Source organism: Pagrus pagrus, assembly GCF_965226575.1.
Source record: "Pagrus pagrus genome assembly, contig: HAP1_SCAFFOLD_36, whole genome shotgun sequence".
Classification (NCBI taxonomy): Eukaryota; Metazoa; Chordata; class Actinopteri; order Spariformes; family Sparidae; genus Pagrus; species Pagrus pagrus.
In genome coordinates, this window is record NW_028175427.1 from 265544 (window position 1) to 283763 (window position 18220).

General features: G+C 39.8%; 1 protein-coding gene and 2 long non-coding RNA genes across 3 annotated transcripts; all 3 read right to left on the reverse strand.

Moving 5' to 3' along the window:
• Positions 1–6939: 6939 nt before the first annotated feature.
• Positions 6940–9956, reverse strand: LOC311253711. The gene is made up of 8 exons (XR_014621827.1): positions 9909–9956; positions 9654–9781; positions 9414–9509; positions 9190–9287; positions 7862–7937; positions 7493–7647; positions 7151–7261; positions 6940–7013 (listed from the first exon to the last, which is right to left on the reverse strand). It is a non-coding gene; the product is annotated as an uncharacterized lncRNA (long non-coding RNA).
• A 274-nt stretch (positions 9957–10230) lies between these two features.
• Positions 10231–15652, reverse strand: LOC311253706 (uncharacterized protein; the record flags this gene model as incomplete). The annotated part of the gene is made up of 11 exons (XM_084384198.1): positions 10231–10338; positions 10443–10559; positions 10682–10784; positions 10883–10947; positions 11672–11746; positions 11843–11935; positions 12045–12089; positions 12270–12428; positions 12564–12682; positions 15314–15514; positions 15607–15652. 11 exons carry the CDS (start codon positions 15650–15652, stop codon positions 10231–10233), a joined length of 1131 nt encoding a protein of 376 aa, XP_084240324.1.
• Positions 15653–16309: 657 nt separating this feature from the next.
• LOC311253709 lies at positions 16310–17983 on the reverse strand. Its single transcript, XR_014621825.1, has 3 exons — positions 17813–17983; positions 17568–17684; positions 16310–16481 (listed from the first exon to the last, which is right to left on the reverse strand). It is a non-coding gene; the product is annotated as an uncharacterized lncRNA (long non-coding RNA).
• Between the last annotated feature and the right edge of the window lie 237 nt (positions 17984–18220).

Below are 18220 nucleotides of genomic sequence, written 5' to 3' on the forward strand. Positions count from 1 at the left end.
AATTGATAGGCTATTTATTTACAAATATAGCCACAGATGAAGACAAAATCAATCTTGTATGGAAAAAAGCATAAAAAATTGCAATAATCGAAGAATCGTGGCCAATAATCGAATCGAAGCTCCCATAATCGAAATCGAAACGAATCGTGAGGTACCCTTGTTGGAACACCCCTAAATATTAAGTGATGTGACGACAAATCAGAGCGATTTAGAAAAAGGCTTTTACAGAAAGCATCGTTGTCACAATTGGGAGCATAAATGTTAGCCAAAACCACCCGGGTGTTGTGGAATCTTGCCAGCAACTATGATAAATCTGCCTATTAGGGTCAGAGATGGTAATGGAACGCACAAAGGGAACAGATTTATGTAACAAGATGGCTGCACCCCGAGATTTGCCTTGAAATGAGAAATGATAAGTCTGACCTACCCATCCCCTCTTCAATTTAGAATGGTCCGAGTCTCTGAGGTGGGTCTCTTGCAAAAAAATTACAACGGCACCAAGATGGTAAAGATGGTGCAGTATCTTACTTAGTTTTATAGGATTATTGAGCCCTTTACAGTTGAAACTAGTGAATCTAATGGCACACTCACTGGCTGAAGTTGCATTAGATGGGGTCATAGCCAGCTAACAGGAGTATTATGTAAGAGATATTATGATGATCTGAGGCAAAGCTGGAAGTGAAAACTTGACTGATGTAAGACAAGAAGAAACAAAACAAAAAGAGACAGAAACAGAAAAAGAATAAACCTTTCCGTACCTTTCCCCTCCCACCCGTCCCTCCACCCACATGGACTTTAGCAGAAGCATCCCCCCAATCCGTCACACCTCTTGAAGAGAGCCTATAATAAACAACTGAAGAACTACAACTAATTAGGCATTGGAACTGTAACATGGGGTAAAGTCAATGAAATTACACTGTAATAAATGTACTTATAACCAAGCCAGGTAACTAAAGCTGACTAATAAATCAATACATTAAACAATCCTATTGAACAATAATACGAACATTAAGCAATAAAGAACACTTGCAGCATCTCACAATCAATTGTGTCATAACAGTAAGGCACCTATAGTGCTACAGTTTTTGCCTGAGGTATTCCTGCATTCAAGTGGTCACTAGGGCTGGGCGATATATCGATATGAAAAATATATCGATATATTTTTAAATGTGATATGGAATTAGACCATATCGCATATATCGATATAGTTCAAATTTGCGCTGTGATCCTTGCTCCGGGCAAGCTGCTGACCCGGAGCTCTCTGCACTGCTCCCCCCGCCCCTCCTTTTTCACCACAGAGGGGGGAGGGGCAGGAACACACACTCCGGCACTCTTCAACAAACATGGAGGAAGCAACAACGTCTGCGGAGCACACACATCCCTAAACTTGTGTATGAAAGACACGTAGACTTGTAGTTCATCAGACTTGTGTTTTTAAAGACTGGACATTTGACAGGACTATAGACGGTAAGGGGAGACGATTAGCCCGGGTCAACTTCCTTAGCCGCTGTCGGACACCGCCTTTCTTTCCCCTCTTCCTCCTCCTCGTCTCACTCCAAGTGTTTGTAGAGGTGCGCATAAAGTCATTGTTGCAGTTAAAAACATATTCGTCACTGGAAGGGGAAAAGTCCACAGTTAGATCCACTGGTAGACCATGGGATTGAAATCCGAAAAGGATGTCACGACTGTATTGAATCCTACTTGTGTGAGGAGGATTGACAACCAGTCCCAGTGTGAGATTCAGCGTGGCCGTCAGGAAAAGTACAAATACTATCTACCATCTTCGACTCAAGCGCTACAAAACTATCTGAAAAGTGCGCACAAGAGCGTTAAAGACAGGATGCCACTGGTTTGGAAATTAGTAAACACTGTTGAGTTAATAAACAACTAAAAACACACACACGCCAACGCCTTCTGCCGGTCGCCACAAGAGCAGCGCCCAATATATATACATGTAAATGCTGCCCTTACTAGTGTTTGTCATATTTTGTTCTTTTGTAATGTTCGTTATTTGCATCTGTGGATTTGTTAGAGAGAAGAAAATCTGTAATTTGATTTTAATAAGCCTTTTATAGTTGTCAAACTAAAAATTTTTTGATATTGTACTTTACTCATATAAATATATTTATTTCAGAAAAAGATTGGCCTGTTTTATTTTATAGGCTATTTTCATTTAAGATATTTTTTTATTTAAATGTGCACCTTACGGAGCTTTGATTTCAAAAAAGGTACTCCTGTTGTTATACAGTATGTTTACATTTTTTTGGTATTTGAACAGCTGAGCATTTATTCATGAACCAGGTGAAGAAACCTGTTTATTATTTTTTCATTTGATTTTGCTACTGTTTACTGAAATAGCCGGTTTCAATAAAACTACTTGTGACATGTCATATTTGGCTTTGACTGAACATTTGCTCTCACTTTGCGGAAAAAATATTGGGATATATATTGTATATCGATATTCAGCCTAAATATATCGGGATATGACTTTTGGTCCACATCGCCCAGCCCTAGTGGTCACCATGAGCCTTGTTGAAGAAAATCAAGACTGGCAGGAGTAAACAAGAAAAATAAATAAATAAATAAATAAAAAAATTGGTGTCATATCAGAACTGTAGTTCACTGAACACATAAAGAAAACATGACATCCAGGATGAATGGCAAGTGTAGTCCTCAGGACTAGTAACAGTAGCAGCCCAATAGCAAGTTAACATGCTAAATAGTGTCAGGAGTGCTGTGATGTAAAGCGTAGAGTGCGATGGGCCCAGTCCAGCATAGGTTTGTTATCAAGACCAAGTATGTCTTGTAGGAGCTGGGCAGCAAACTCGGTAGGACGAGGACCTTCTGTGCCCTCAGGCAGGCCAACTAAGCGAACATTATTCCATCTTGAAAGACCCTCCAGGTCCTCGCATTTCTTTGACGGGGAGTCAACAGTGGCGGTTGGCTAACGTTAGCTCGGAGGTCGGATAGCTCCATGTCGTGAGCATTGTCTGAGCGCTCGAGGTCCGTGATCGATTCGCCATATAAAGCAAGTCTGTTCTTAAAGGGCTCCAAAGCCGCCACGATCTCTCTTAACTGCTGCCGAGATGGTGGTATCAAACTTACTGAGGATGTCCGAGCGCATTTCGTCCATCATCTCCCTCATGTTCGGCAACAGGGTGATGTGGCCGGGTGAGCCATCTCTCCCCTGGTCACTGCATGGCGCTGTGCCAGCCTGTGCAGGTTAATGTGGGGCAGCGCTGCGGGTGATTAAAACCAGGTGTGTTGGTCGCCGCTCTCCCGATCTGCTTCTGCTGTGCGGTGAGTCTGGCGTGTTGGTCGGCGTGCATGTCCGTGTCTCCCTGTCGTGTTATTAAGGTAGGTACCCTTTATTATCTGCTGTTTCATCGCAAATTTATTTGGCTCTGGGGCTTCATCCTCCCGCTGCAGTGCTGGGAGCGACAGTGAGCCGGCGGGCGCGAGCAGGTTGGGTGCAGTAGAGCTCAGAGGTATGCTGCTCGTATTTGTCTGCTGCTGCAGTTTTTCACTTATTGCCCTAGTTGTGACAAATTCTCTTTTGCTGTGCAGCGAGGCTGCCGTAACCAGCGGTCCCCCATTCTCCTAGTTCTGCATCTATCCATTTGGCGTCCTGGTGCGTTCCAGTCATCGGCCACCATGATAAGGGTTGCTGCTGTCCTGGCTCGGCTCCGGGTGGACTGAGATGTGTCATACTGTCTCAGGTCACTGTATGTGGTTACAGCCTCAGGCCCAGTTTGAAGGCGTCACGCCATTATTGTGCCCACACCACGAAATCCAGTCCGAGTCCAGCAGAGTTGGCTCACCTGTCTTCTCTTGATTTAACACATTATTTTCCTTTATTGATTTAAATATCAAAGATTGTTTTGTGGATTTAATTTAGGTTGCACTTAGTTTATTATTTGTTTGCTAATAGTTTAGATTGTCTTTATTGCATTAAGCTGATTTTGGGTTAAAATATTATTTTCTTTCTTTGTTTAATATTTGATCCAAACCTAAGTTGGTTTATATTGTGGTGTTAATTTTCTTAAATTCCTTAGTTGTAAACTGAATTTGTTATTTCCTTTTTTTTGTGATATATAAAATATTTCTATTTTGTTCTGATATTTTCTTTGGGTTTCTTTGGTATTAATTAATTGATTAATTGTGTATTTGGTTTCCTTTTCTTGCTTTTTAAACCGTAGATTCCCCCAGAGGTCCCCACACTGTGCCTTGTGTTAATTTTGTGTTTTTCTTGTTTTACAACAGGTGCTGAGGCCCAAGCGAGTGGCAGTCCTCCCCTGGTGGTGGTGTTTGACACAGTCTTTTGGTTGCAGTGCACTGTTGGTTTATAGTTTGGATTTTGTCCATTTTTGAGTTCCCTGCCGCCATGGTGAGCCCCAGCTCACCATTGTTTCTTTTGCCAGTGTGGTGGCTCTATCTGCATATTCCCCCTTGGGTCAGCTAACCCTGCAACCCTCCTTTATTTTAAGGTCATTTTAAGCCATTTTGTTAAAGTATATTTCTTTGAAACCACGTCCTCTGGCCCTCGTGATTGTACAAACCTGTGTTGGCTAGGGCTGCAACGATTAGTCGACGTAATCGATTATGTCAACAATAAAAATGTGTCGACGCAAAACTTTTGCGTTATACCGATGCCTAGAGTCTTATGCCGTTCCTCGGAGAGGTGGCCAAAGTTATGTCGATTGCTGCTCAGCGGCTTATACCGATGCCTAGCCTTATGCCGTTCCTCGGAGAGGTGGCCAAAGTTATGTCGATTGCTGCTCAGCGGCTTATACCGATGCCTAGCCTTATGCCGTTCCTCGGAGAGGTGGCCAAATTTATGTCGATTGCTGCTCAGCGGCTTATACCGATGCATAGAGCCTTTATGCCGTTCCTCGTAGAGGTGGCCAAATTTATGTCGATTGCTGCTCAGCGGCTTATACCGATGCCTAGCCTTATGCCGTTCCTCGGAGAGGTGGCCAAATTTATGTCGATTGCTGCTCAGCGGCTTATACCGTTCCTCGGAGTGGTGTGCCGCTGTTATGCCGCTGATATTCCACCGACACATGACGGTGTGTGCCGCTAGAGAGCGTTATGCTTCTGAGAGACTGTTGGATGGGTACCGTCCCCTGATGGATATGCAAATGTAATGCCACTGGGCTGGTTTTACGACAAGTGCTGCCGTAAATGTATACATTGTTGTAGTCTTTTTTGACTAACTTAACACATTGCCGTAAATAAAGGAACGTAGGCTATGTGTTTCTTTTGGATGTTATGTTGGTGGGATGTAGGCATATAGACAGTAATTACACGTGGGATTCTTGCAATATGATAGCAAAGTAATATGTCTAAATTTGGGCCGATACACTACTTAAAGCTAATGAAAGCGATAGCCTTAGCTAACATGGCTACTGTTAGCCCAGCCACCGTAGCCAGTCTGACTAATCGATAGCAGAAACTTTGAGCCAACCAACTAAACAATACTTACTGACAGGCTTCCTTTACTTGGAGAACACAACAATACATTACTTCGTATAAAAAATTCAGTCTGAGTCATTGTATCAAACAACTGTTGGAAATTAATGTATTGGGGTATTTTCTATGATCCACCTTCAGATAGTCTGAAATGACAATCCACATATGTATTGTTTACACCACATATTACTGTTAATTCAAACATTCGCTTGAGAGTAAAGATTTAGTTACATAGACATACTAGTACATTACTAGTATATGAAATGTGTTTCTATGAGTATTTTAGGCTAATTGGACAGGGGTAAAATACATAACAAACATTAGAGGGTGTAGTCATTTTTTATTGTCAAAAACTCTCCATAACACAAACAGATAACCATTGTTGAACAGGTCAGGAACGATTAGTTGCTGGAGGGTGAATGGTTCAGCAGAGAGACCTGGTGAAAGTAGGAGGAGGAAGAGGAGAGAAATGAGAGAGAGTGAGGGGGGCAGAAAAAAACAGAGCTTGCAGAAAAGCTTGAAGAAAATTTACAAAAAAGTCTAGTTTGTTGCTTTCTTCTTGGCAGAACACAAATGAACCATTAGTACTACACTAGGGATGAGAGATTCATTAAGCCTGACAATGACACACTGAAAGGATAATGGTAACAGGTGTGAGGCATATTAAAAACAGTGACTTCAAACTACAAAAATATAGTCTAGAAATGGTTGTTTTGGTGTTAGAGGGTTATTGACACTGTGACTGATCTAACTATTAATCACAGTCATGGCCTGTGGGAAGTTTTGGGCCAATGAAAACCCTCATATGTGGACAAACAAAAATTCTGCTGCAGGCACAGGTTTGGAGAGGTGACCATGACCACTGGGCCGAACAGCGTGCATGCTATAGATAATGTGTGAAACATCAACCGCTAAAAAGGCAACTCATACTGAGTAGCGTTTGAGAAGAATGCTTAGTATTTTTACTTAAGTATGATTTTTTTGCAGTTGGCTGCAGACTGCAGTTGGCCTCACAAACAATGCCCGGGTCCCCCACTGACACTGACACTGAAAACGACTCTTACCTCTTGCTTGACCCACACTGACACCATATCTCTTTCACTTTGTTATCACTTATGGTTCTGTCTGTCTCGTTATCATGTTGTCTATTTATTGTTTATTGTTTGGCACATGTAGCTTCGAGACCAAAACAAATTCCTTGTATGTGAAAACCTACTTGGCAATAAACTTCTTTCTCATTCTGATTCTGATTTTAAGACCAGAAGTTGTAATTGAGTAATATTTTAGTAATGTAACTGTATTCATACTTTAACACAGATTTTCAGTACTCTTTCTACCACTGGGTTTCTCGTACAGAGCTCATAGCGCTTACCAGAGGGGAGGAGTTTGAACAGGTTGTGTCCAGTTGTGCACAAATGTTTCCTACCCGTTTTAATCGCCTGGTTCCTCTGTCGGAGCGCAGGTATAGCTACAGAACGCTGGGTGAGGTGGCTCACTGTAGTACCCACGACTCTCTCCTCTCCTCCCTTGCCCAATATATCCTTGAAGAAGAAGAGAGATATGAACAGTTTAGGTTGACATTACAACACAAGTGTTTGCTGATATGAAATGTAGCTCAACAAAGCCAAAAAACTGCAACCGAGCGCACTGTTATGAATCAGAAAACTGGCATTTATACCTCCAGGGAAGGATTTGTATAGCAATCCACAGGCAGTGCAAGGTTCAATAGTGTACATGCTTTTGAGTTCTTCTTGAAAAGCAGAAGAAAACTTTTGAAGATTCACAACACCTATTGAGAAAAAAACAAGACATTAATACATAATTAAAACACAGAAGGAGGCTAGTGAGGGAGGCCACCAAGACACCTATGACTACTCTGAAGGAGTTAAAAGCTTCAGCAGCTGAAATGGGAGAGACTCTGTATACAACAACTGTTGCCCGGGTTCTTCACCAGCCAAAGCTTATGGGAATACTTTTTATAGGCACTGTATATACATTTGCTTACGTTATTGTTACTTACTTTGTAGCCATCTGTAATGTGCTCTCTTCCGGAACCATTTACTTTGATACAATGTCCCTAAACCTCTTGCATACAAGTGCAATCTTTGCGATGGCCATGTCTCCTTCCATGAGGACGACTTCCAGAAACACCTCCACAAGAAGTTCATCAGAAAGCTGTGCAGACAAATTCAAATAAAATTTTAAAAATTACTGCACCAAAACTTTACTTGAGTATTTATCCAAATTAGAACACTGATGTACTTTGTACCTTTTGGCATATATGTGGATGTGTTGGGTTGCACAAAATGTCAGTGAATGATGATGATCGCTTATGACTGGTAATTACTATGCAAGTAAAAATTGTAGTTATCATTGAATAATAAAGTACCTCCTCAAAGTGCGTTGTGTGAGGCCCTCCTGTTGTCTGCACACATTTGGCACCTGGGGCAGTTCCACTTTCCAACCTGCCAAGTCATGGAAAAGGCATTAAGTTTATTTGTGGAAGCTTGAATATGTAACTGCAGCACTTGAACTCTTTCGTGATTAGTTGAAAAACAGTGGTGTGATGATACACCCAGCTCATGACAGAGACACTACATGATTTTGGGTTCACGAGAATGAGACGTTTTTTGAACACTATTTGCAAAGACAACTTTGAATAATACTAAAAAATAGTGTTTGCACAAAATGCAAAACAATGCTGATCCATCGTGAAATGTTTTAAATAGTTCTTATCTTGTAATGAACGTCATTTCAGTTCTAATGTGTGACCTTGTTACTGAACTCCTTTCCATAAATTCAAATGAGAAATGAATAGATAATAATAATAATAATAATAATAATAATAATAATAGTCTCTCAATACTTAAAGTGCAAACATAGACTGACAAATTTTTTGTTCAAGCGTGATAAAGACAGCTGGCTACAACTACAACGACAATTCGCGTAAATTGTCGGTCACAGTAGCAACACCATGGTTTAGCATCTAAAGCTCGCAGTCACTCGCAGATGCTTGTAAAACTTCGGCTATGCTATCTGTGGGTGTCTTGGCATAGTGCTCATGTTAGCCGCAGTGTACGGCACTATTTTGTAGTATTAGTGCTTATAATAGTGCTTACATGTTGTTCCCGTCTTGTCTGTCACCGTGTGCCGCTTATTGCTTCCACCAAGCACTCTAAATGTTGCCAGTTGAACGTCAGACTCTGTTATACGAGCTGCCGCTCTGCATTTGTTCTGTAGCTACTCATATCGCAAGACAGCTTTTAACCTCCACGAAAAATAGCTTAACGATTTTATATCGCGAGACCTCGTGGTACGGGATGATTGTTGATCACTATACTAATTTGTGACATTTGTGATGCTGCAATAATGTCATTGCTTAATGTATTAGAAAATGACATAGACTTTATTTTCTTCAAAATTGCTCTGGGGGCTTCTGTTAGAAATTCAAAATGTTTTTTATTTTGAGATGTGTATTTTTGTGCCATTTTTAGACGTTCTATTGTTTTAAAAAAATATATTGACACTTTTACACAGTAAATGTTTTTATACAAAAATGGACTACTGTTATCAAATATCCACTTGATTTGACAAATTTGGATGGGTAACGCTATATAAATAGAAGACAGACTTGAAATATTGCCCTATGCTTTACCACTCACTACAATCTTTGTTTCACTTACTTGCAAATACTATTTCTTAATGTTAATACATTACCATTCCATCTTGTTCCACAAAAAGGTGGTACTTAGCAGAATACATTCTGCTTCATACCGGCAGATACTGAACCGCTGTGTCAGCCACTCGATGACTACCTGGAACAATTTTTTTTTTTATTTGTCATTGTGGTTTTATTGTCACAATTCATTTAATCCCCTGGGCAAGAAATAATTAACTTTTTATTTGTCTAACTTGGACACAAAAGTATATGTTGTACTTACCTCTGGCAAAATGACCTCATTTAAGTAGGCATCTCTTTCAGCAACAGCCACTTGTTTGGCAACAAGCCCTTCTAACCTGACAATGAGTTCTCCTGTCTGAAATATTGATAATGACAACATTAATATTTGCCTTTATTTTCATATTGTATGCGTTTCATACGTAGAGACACCATGAACTATTTTTTTCATTTGTAAGGTGTTTATTAATATATTAGCATTACATGCATGTATAATCTTTACCTTTATGTCGTCAAAAACAGACAGGTGGTCACATAGAATGCTTTCAGTGTTGGGTCGTATCCTGTGTTCCTGAACAGGTACATTCTGTTTGACAGAATGCGACCTGACAGAAGATCTATCTCCAAACACTGAGAATACAAAATAGTTTAATCAGTCCAAATACCTTTAAAAAGCAACATGTCAGGTTTGAAAAAGGATGTCATTATTCTTTCAAACCAAACCCCAAACCCAAAAAGGGAAATCTGTCAATAATACCTTGATCTCTTTGTCAGTCAAAATGCTGTCTGCCTGGGTGGATTCCACGATATCTTTATCCCTGCAAGAAGTAAAAGCATGAACTATGAGGTCGGCTTGTAATTGCCATATAGCAAAGACATGTATTTGAGAAAATGTTCCTAATTGACTTTTGAGCTGGAGGACAACACTTTAAAACATTGTAATTTCTTTGAAAGTCAGCTTGCTAAAGTACCGTACTACTAGCACAATTTAAAAACATCACTGTTCAACAAATTATGGTCATATTTCATACAGTAATGACAGAACGATAAAATTACAGCAAATTATTTGAGATATTTTCTTAGTTTTTAAAAAAAAAATTTTTTAGGTTATTTAATGGAACATGTTGCTGAATCCTGTCCTCCTCAAATTTTATTTTTTCCAGGTCTTCTTTGGTGAGTGGGAAAGTCTGTGTGAATGACAAAAAATAAAAAAATAAAAACATAAATAACATTACTCTGAATTCTCTTTGAGTAAACATTGGCTTTAAGCGAAAAGTTTAATATATCTGACCTGAACACTCAGGCCTTTTATCATCTCAGCCGCATTGTGTCTTCTTAGAGTTCGACACTGGTTGAGGGAGAGATCGTCATTGCTGACATCTCTGTTTTGGACCTCATTCTCAGCTGCCTTTTTTTGGGATAAAAACATAGTCACAAATGGCATACAAGACAGTTATTTCTTGTTGTCATCCTGTTTGTGTGTTTTACAAATGATGACAGCTCCTAACAAAGCTGAAACAGTTTACTTACCGAGCACACAAAGATCCCACAGTTATCATGGTCTCTCTGCCTCCACTGCTTTGGGAATGTGACCTTCCATCCCTTGAGCCCTCCGTGGTTTCTGAAGACATTACTTTGATAACAAAACATAAGGGGTCACATTTCTATGACAGTAATTCCCTTGCCTAAATTTTTGAACCATCCTCTGAATTTTGTGTCTTCACTTCTCACCTCATTGTTGTTTGAATCCTCAAAGAATCGTACAATCTCAATTCTTTGTTTGAGAAGTCTAGTACCTAAGTCATAAAGATACCAGAAGCACATATATCTGCAGTTACATCTTTTGTTTTGTCTAACAGAGAAAAAGTAATGCTTTTGATAGCCACAGTGATAACTTCTAACCAAGTTATCGGTGCATTTATACATTTATATATTGTCCATCAGTCTCTGTCTTATCACACCATTAAGGCTATACAAAATAACATATCAATTATACAGTACATCATTACAAATTAAACCTAATGTTCTATGACTTTTTTATTGCAGCATGTCCACTGTGTGAGACCTATATTTCTATGCTGGACTTGAGTAAATATGATTGTCTTCTTAAAAGATAAAAATGCACATTTACATGTCAAATATGAGCTCAACTACCATGGGGGAATGCAAAACTCCCCTTTAGTAACTGATGAAATGTCTCACATTACACTTATTATTTGTGTTATTTATTAATATTAGTGTTCAAAATTTCTTGCATAGTATTTCAAATATAGCATCATATGTTTATTGCATTCTTCATTCTGAATGCATGTTTGGGTGATAACTTTTATACTACTTTGGCTACTGTTTACCTGCTGTTCACTTTAATTCTTGAAGTAAAATTACACACAAATTTAACATGTTGCTAACACTGTGCTGCAGCAAACATGGTCCAAGCATCTCTTTTGAATAATTATATTGATATACATGTGTTTAACATCATTTTTATGACATGGTTGATGTGCTGTCATGTTGGCCTACCCAAAGGATGAAGTGGTTTCCAGTCTCAGGAGTGCTGTGACCCACAAACCTTGGCAGAAATATTCGGTCTGCAGTCTAGTGCAGTGGAGACAATAGCGATTTCAGTATTAAATGTCCATGTTAAAAAGACAGATTGTAAAGACATACATCTTTCAAGAATGGCAAACCCACCTTTAAGTGTTTGACAGTTTTGTCCTGGACATGGCCATTTCTTATCCAGTCCCGACTCCACAGAATGTTGTCAAAGTGAGCCAAACTCACAGACTGTGCAGTGGGGATAAAGATTTATAAGTGTTACTGTCTCCTACCTTTACTGAGGATGTTGTGTTTGTTCAGAATTGACAAAAGCATACACACAAGTACTTCATATTACCTTACTGCAGGCCCGTGTAATCTGTGCCACTCTGAAATTGACAGCCTGAATAAAAAAGATGGTGATATCAGTTTTTGCAGGATTTAGCACATAAAAATTGTCACCACACACTTGAGTGCACACTGACATGAGCCACAGCATTTATCTTTAGTCAGACTGCATGTCTGACTGTAAACATATACGTCTTAATAGATTTAATAATGTTAACAGTACTGTCATACTCACATCATCTGTCAGCCACGGCATCGTCCATGAGGTGTCGTCCAGTAAATCCAGAGGGCAAACACTCTTAATGTCTTTTATTGAAATCTGGAACTTTCTCCCGATTTTAGTCAAAACTTGATTTTCGTCCCGAGATCCAGTTAGAAGACTTTTCAAAGTGCTCTACAAACAGCAGTGTTTTCTATTAGCTTATACAATTCATAATCATTATGGAAGTACAAAATGAGAAAAGTTATGTTCACATTGTACGATTTTCAAACTGTTTTTATGTGAAAAACATCAGATGCAGCTACTAACCTTGTCCTCTTCAGATATGCAGTAGTTGCTGGCCTGAAAAGTGATGTCTTGGACCTTGTCTGCTGGAACAGCAATAGGTGGCGGTGGAAGTGGCAGTGTCCCACTGCCAGATGTTTTCACTGAAAATATACATATTGAAAGGCATATATTATTATTTGGTCTTTACACATGTATAAAGGCACTATTCCTTAACAGCGGTGTTATTTATAATGTAAGGGTGTATTGCATGTCCTCGGTTGTTAAATAATGGAAGAGCAATGCAATAGGTTGCATCCTGTGTGCTGTGATCACAGAAATACAGATACTTTTAGTTTTTCACTGTCATAGTTGTGCGGGTGGTTCATAGTGTCACAATGTTTTTTATAATACAACTCCTATATTTCTACTCCCATATACTAAACACACCACTTGAGTCTCCAGCTGGTCCAGAATGCTGCAGCACGTGTACTGACAGGAACTAAGAAAAGAGATCATATTACTCCTGTATTGGCCTCTCTGCACTGGCTCCCTGTAAAATCAAGAATAGAGTTTAAAATCCTTCTCCTCACTTACAAAGCTGTTAATGGTCAGGCACCATCATATCTCCAGGAGCTCATACTACCCTATTACCCAACTAGAGCATTACGCTCCCAGAACGCAGGCTTACTTGTAGTTCCTAAAGTCTCCAAAAGCAGAATGGGAGCCAGAGCCTTCAGTTATCAAGCTCCTCTTCTGTGGAACCATCTTCCTGTTTTGGTCCGGGAGGCAGACACCCTCTCTACCTTTAAGAGTAGACTTCAGACCTTCCTTTTCGATAGAGCTTATAGTTAGGGCTGGCCCAGGCCTGTCTTGGACCAGCTCTTAGTTATGCTGCTATAGGCCTAGTCCGGGGGACAAATGACACACTGAGCTTCTCTCTCCTCCTCTCCTCTCCATCTGTATACATTATGCCTGTATACATGCCCCATCTCTGCATGTCACTGACTTCACTTCTTCCCCGGAGTCCTTGTGCTCTCTAGTCCTACAGGCTCCCATGGATCCTGGCCGCGCCTGGGTCGTGGATCGTGGATGCGCCTACTGCTATGGCCCTGCCTGATCATGGATGTGCCTACTGCCATGGCCCTGCCTGACACCCACCACTACTGTCGCTAATATTAGTCATATCTCTGTTACATAAATCAAATCAAATCAAATCAAATCAAATTTTATTTGTATAGCCCAAATTCACAAATCACAGTTTGCCTCAGAGGGCTTTACAATCTGTACAGAGACGACACCCTCTGTCCTTCGACCCTCGATTCGAGTGAGGAAAAACTTGCCCCAAAAAAAAGGCCCTTTTAACAGGGAAAAAAATGCGGAAGAAACCTCAGGGAGAGCCACAGAGGAGGGATCCCTCTCCCAGGACGGACAGACGTGCAATAGATGTCGCATGTACAGAGCAGATCAACGAGATCACAATGTATTCAATTATAAGCGATGGTTGACAGGAGTGAAAGTACATAAAGATGTATTACAGCCTCTATTATATTAAGACATGGCATTGAATTTAGTGCCAGCGGTATAATTTCCTTAAATTTAGCTACAGCACTATCAGATAGACATCTAGTGAAGGAGTTTTTGCCTAATGGTGTGTAGTCCAGTAATAGAACTTCAAAAGTTATTAAGTGATGGTCTGATAAAAGAGGATTCTGTGGAGAAACTGTTAGATTTTCAATCTCGATACCATAAGCTAGAACAAGATCAAGGGTGTGGTCAAAACAGTGAGTTGGTTTATGTACACACTGAGAGAAGCCAATAGAGTCTAATAATGAGATAAATGCAGTACTAAGGCTATCATTGACAATGACATCCACATGAATATTAAAATCACCTACAATAATTACTTTATCTGATTTGAGGACTAGACTTGATAAAAACTCAGAGAATTCAGATAAAAATTCTGAGTAAGGACCAGATGCTCGATACACTACAACAAATAGAACTGGCTGTAAAGTGTTCCACGTTGGATGTGAAAGACTCAGAACAAGGCTTTCAAATGAGTTATAATTTAATTTAGGTTTAGGAATGATTGACAGACTTAAGTCATAAATAGCTGCAACACCACCTCCTCGGCCGGAGCCTCGAGGAATGTGAGTATTAATGTGACTGGGTGGAGTCGATTCATTCAGGCTGACATATTCTTCAGGATGCAGCCAAATTTCAGTAAGACAGAATAAATCAATATTACAGTCTGAAATTAAGTCATTTACTAATACAGCTTTCGATGACAGGGATCTGATATTTAGGAGTCCGCATTTAATACGTTCCACTACTATTATTGTAATGCATTACTACATACTATCCTAACCGTTAACCACTACTACTGTTATCACTAGTAATCACATTTCCATGTGCATTTCATTGTTGTTGCTGTGATGCCTGTTTATGTGCTTTCATTCCTGTCAACCATCCATTATAATTGTATACATTGTGATCTCGTTGATCTGCTCTGTACATGCGACATCTATTGCACGTCTGTCCGTCCTGGGAGAGGGATCCCTCCTCTGTGGCTCTTCCTGAGGTTTCTTCCGCATTTTTTTTTTCCCCTGTTAAAAAGGCTTTTTTTGGGGGCAAGTTTTTCCTCACTCGAATCGAGGGTCGAAGGACAGAGGGTGTCGTCTCTGTACAGATTGTAAAGCCCTCTGAGGCAAACTGTGATTTGTGAATTTGGGCTATACAAATAAAATTTGATTTGATTTGATTTGACCACTGTTGAAAACATGTAAACAAACCTGAAGACCTGAAGACCAGTGTGCCCAGCGGACCCAATGTCAGGGGCACGGATGACAGTTTTCTGATGTCATCAAGGAATTTGTTGTTAATGCAGCAGTTGTGCATCTCCAACAAAATCCTCACTGTCTGCTTGAAATGTACCTCGTTCATTTGGGTGAGCGAGTACCTGGTAGCTGCTAACTCGCGATTCAGCTGTTCTGCTACAGATTTGGAGCGTAAATTGGGGCACAAGTTCAAACTCCTTAAACTTTCCTCTGGTCTCTTCTGGTGGAAACTGTAGTACAATTCGTACCTCTCAGTGGTTTTGGTAACTGGATGGGGCAGTATCCATCGGTCATCGTTTTTTGTTGGTGGTTGTAAGGGGGAATGTGTACTGAGGTTTTTTACCCAGGCCATTTCAATTTGGAGTTTCTTTTCTGCTGCACTTGCCAAATTGTCTGTGGTTGGTGGACACAATTGCCCTGCTTCGATTGTTCATGTGTCTGGCAACTTGGCCAGACACATCTGAGATATAGCATGTTGGGAATGCTTTAAAACTAAGCAAACCATCAACATGGTCCCTAGCGGACTCAGTCCAGAACAAAAAGTTCAAATAGTAGACCAGTCCATGAGGGCAAGAGAAATGCAGTACTCCACCTGTAAATAATAAAAGAAAGCATAAACATAGAAAAAAAGACCAACGACACATAATCATTTTAAAGACATCTCATTTTGAAGTCTAACCTCCAGTCTTTTGCAGCTTCAAGAAAAGCTTCGGGTACACTTCCTTGAAGTTGACGAGCTCCTCCAACCTGTTCACGAGGTCAGTGACAGATCCCTCATCACTGACACCAAGTGCATTACAGGCCCCCTGCAGGTCTTTCTTTAGAGGCTGTGGGTGTTTTGGACAGTAGTAGTTTTTTTGTATTACATTGTTTAGACAATATAAATGACGAAAATAACTACTGACATTTTCAATATAACACACCTTCTTCAATTCAAGCAGGGACAGAATCGTGTCTTCATCCAACTGCTTTGCTGGCACTTTTGAATCTTCTTTTCTTTTTTTCATGCCTTTCTTTGCCTCTGTTTTTGGCAGCATGTCCCCCTTTCTAACATCCTCCCCCATCCAAGGAGCCAATGTTGAGTATGATGTCTTGGTCTCATATGGGTTTCTAGTTGATGTACCTGGGATATTTTTAAATGATAAAAATAACTTTCATTAACATTAACAACATACTCTATGTAATTTACAGATATGCAGGCCTGTGTACTGCGTGTGATATGTAAAATCAATCCAATTGTACTGTTTTCCGGTTACTCTGAATAACGTGTTTTTTCTTTAGCTCACTCACAGTCCTGGCTACCTTGACAAAACTTAAAATGCACAATAAGTGACTTTAAATGAGGGAAAACATACAAGTCCCCTCAAAGAAATAACAACACAGAAGACAGCACCTTGGTCCCAAAAATAAAATGTAAATCAGTACATGTGCAGTAAGCCAACAGAAAAGTCCTATATTCATTACTACAAAATATGAAATTGGGCTGATTTTAAATGAGCATTTCTAGCAAAAAGTGTACTGGAAGCATTCATGATCGTTGTTGTGGACTGATGGCTGTGATCTGTATGCACTTTTTATATCAAATGAATTATGTGAATAACAGTTTACTCTGGACAGAACTCACTTAAGGGTATACTCCCTCTTGTGGCATAAGCGAGCAACAATGTGGTAAACTTTTATAACAGGTATGTATAGTCCTGTCTAGCTTTGATTATAATTTTGGCCACAGGCAAGTGATGAGATGACAGTGTGAATTTTCTGTACAGGCCATTCAATTCTTTTGGATGCATACTTAGAAGAAAAATGAGGGTTGTGAGTGATAAAAAAAATTGAGTCTTATTCTACAAAATCTATGTTGTATTTTGTGAAAACGCGAGGATATCTCCCTTTTTCAAATTAGACGACAAACCATAATTAAAAGAACACTCTTTTTTCCAGTTTTCGTTTCAGAATAGGCAATTGATTGATATGAAGGTACACAGATAAGCTAATAATTACCTCACAAAAGTTCACTTGGAGCTTATAAAAACAAATCAAAGTTATGCCAAAAGTGTTTTCAATTTTCCGTACAAGAACAATGTAAATCAAATGTTAACAGTTTCTGTTTGACGAACCCATCCCCTTTCCTTGAGCCATTTTTGTCTTGTCATGTAAATGTGGTTATGGGGCCTAGGATAGGAACTTTAAATGTCTAATGCAATAAACTAACCTGATATAAACCCCTCGGCGATCATTTCCTTGTCTAGCTGTTCCCATGCGCTGTTGATGTTGATGCTGAGGTCTTCTTCTGTGAGAACCTCTGGATCAGGCCTCTTAAATGTAGAGACTGCAAAAAGTCATCATATTAGCAACAGCAGTGTAGAATGATATAAACAATAGCTGTTCTTGATAATTAGCATAATTGCAAACAACACTAAGTTTAGTTAGATGTTCATGTATACACTGCAGGCTCACCTGGTATGTCAAAGGCTACCTTCCAGTTTGCATCTGCGATAATAACTGGAGGGCAGTCCCCACACTGGTAACAACTGAACATGAATCTGAAGTCTGTCAATGACAGAAAGTGGTGTAAAGCTCTTCGAACCGTTTGGTGGTGGAAACGGTTGTCATTGAAGAATGACAGGGTTGACGGCATGCGACCAGGAGCGGTTTTGTTCTGAGAAATGCATAAAAACCTGAGTCAAAAAAATACATCCAATTGCTGTTGTCACACACAACAGTCCTGAGACATAACTTTTCTGTTACCAATAACCTCAACGACAACTTAAAATAGAGAGTAAGTACATTTAATGATGTCATAACACGTAAAGCATTATATAGTGTCTAATTTCAATGAAAAGTAGCTTAAAATAAAGACCAAAG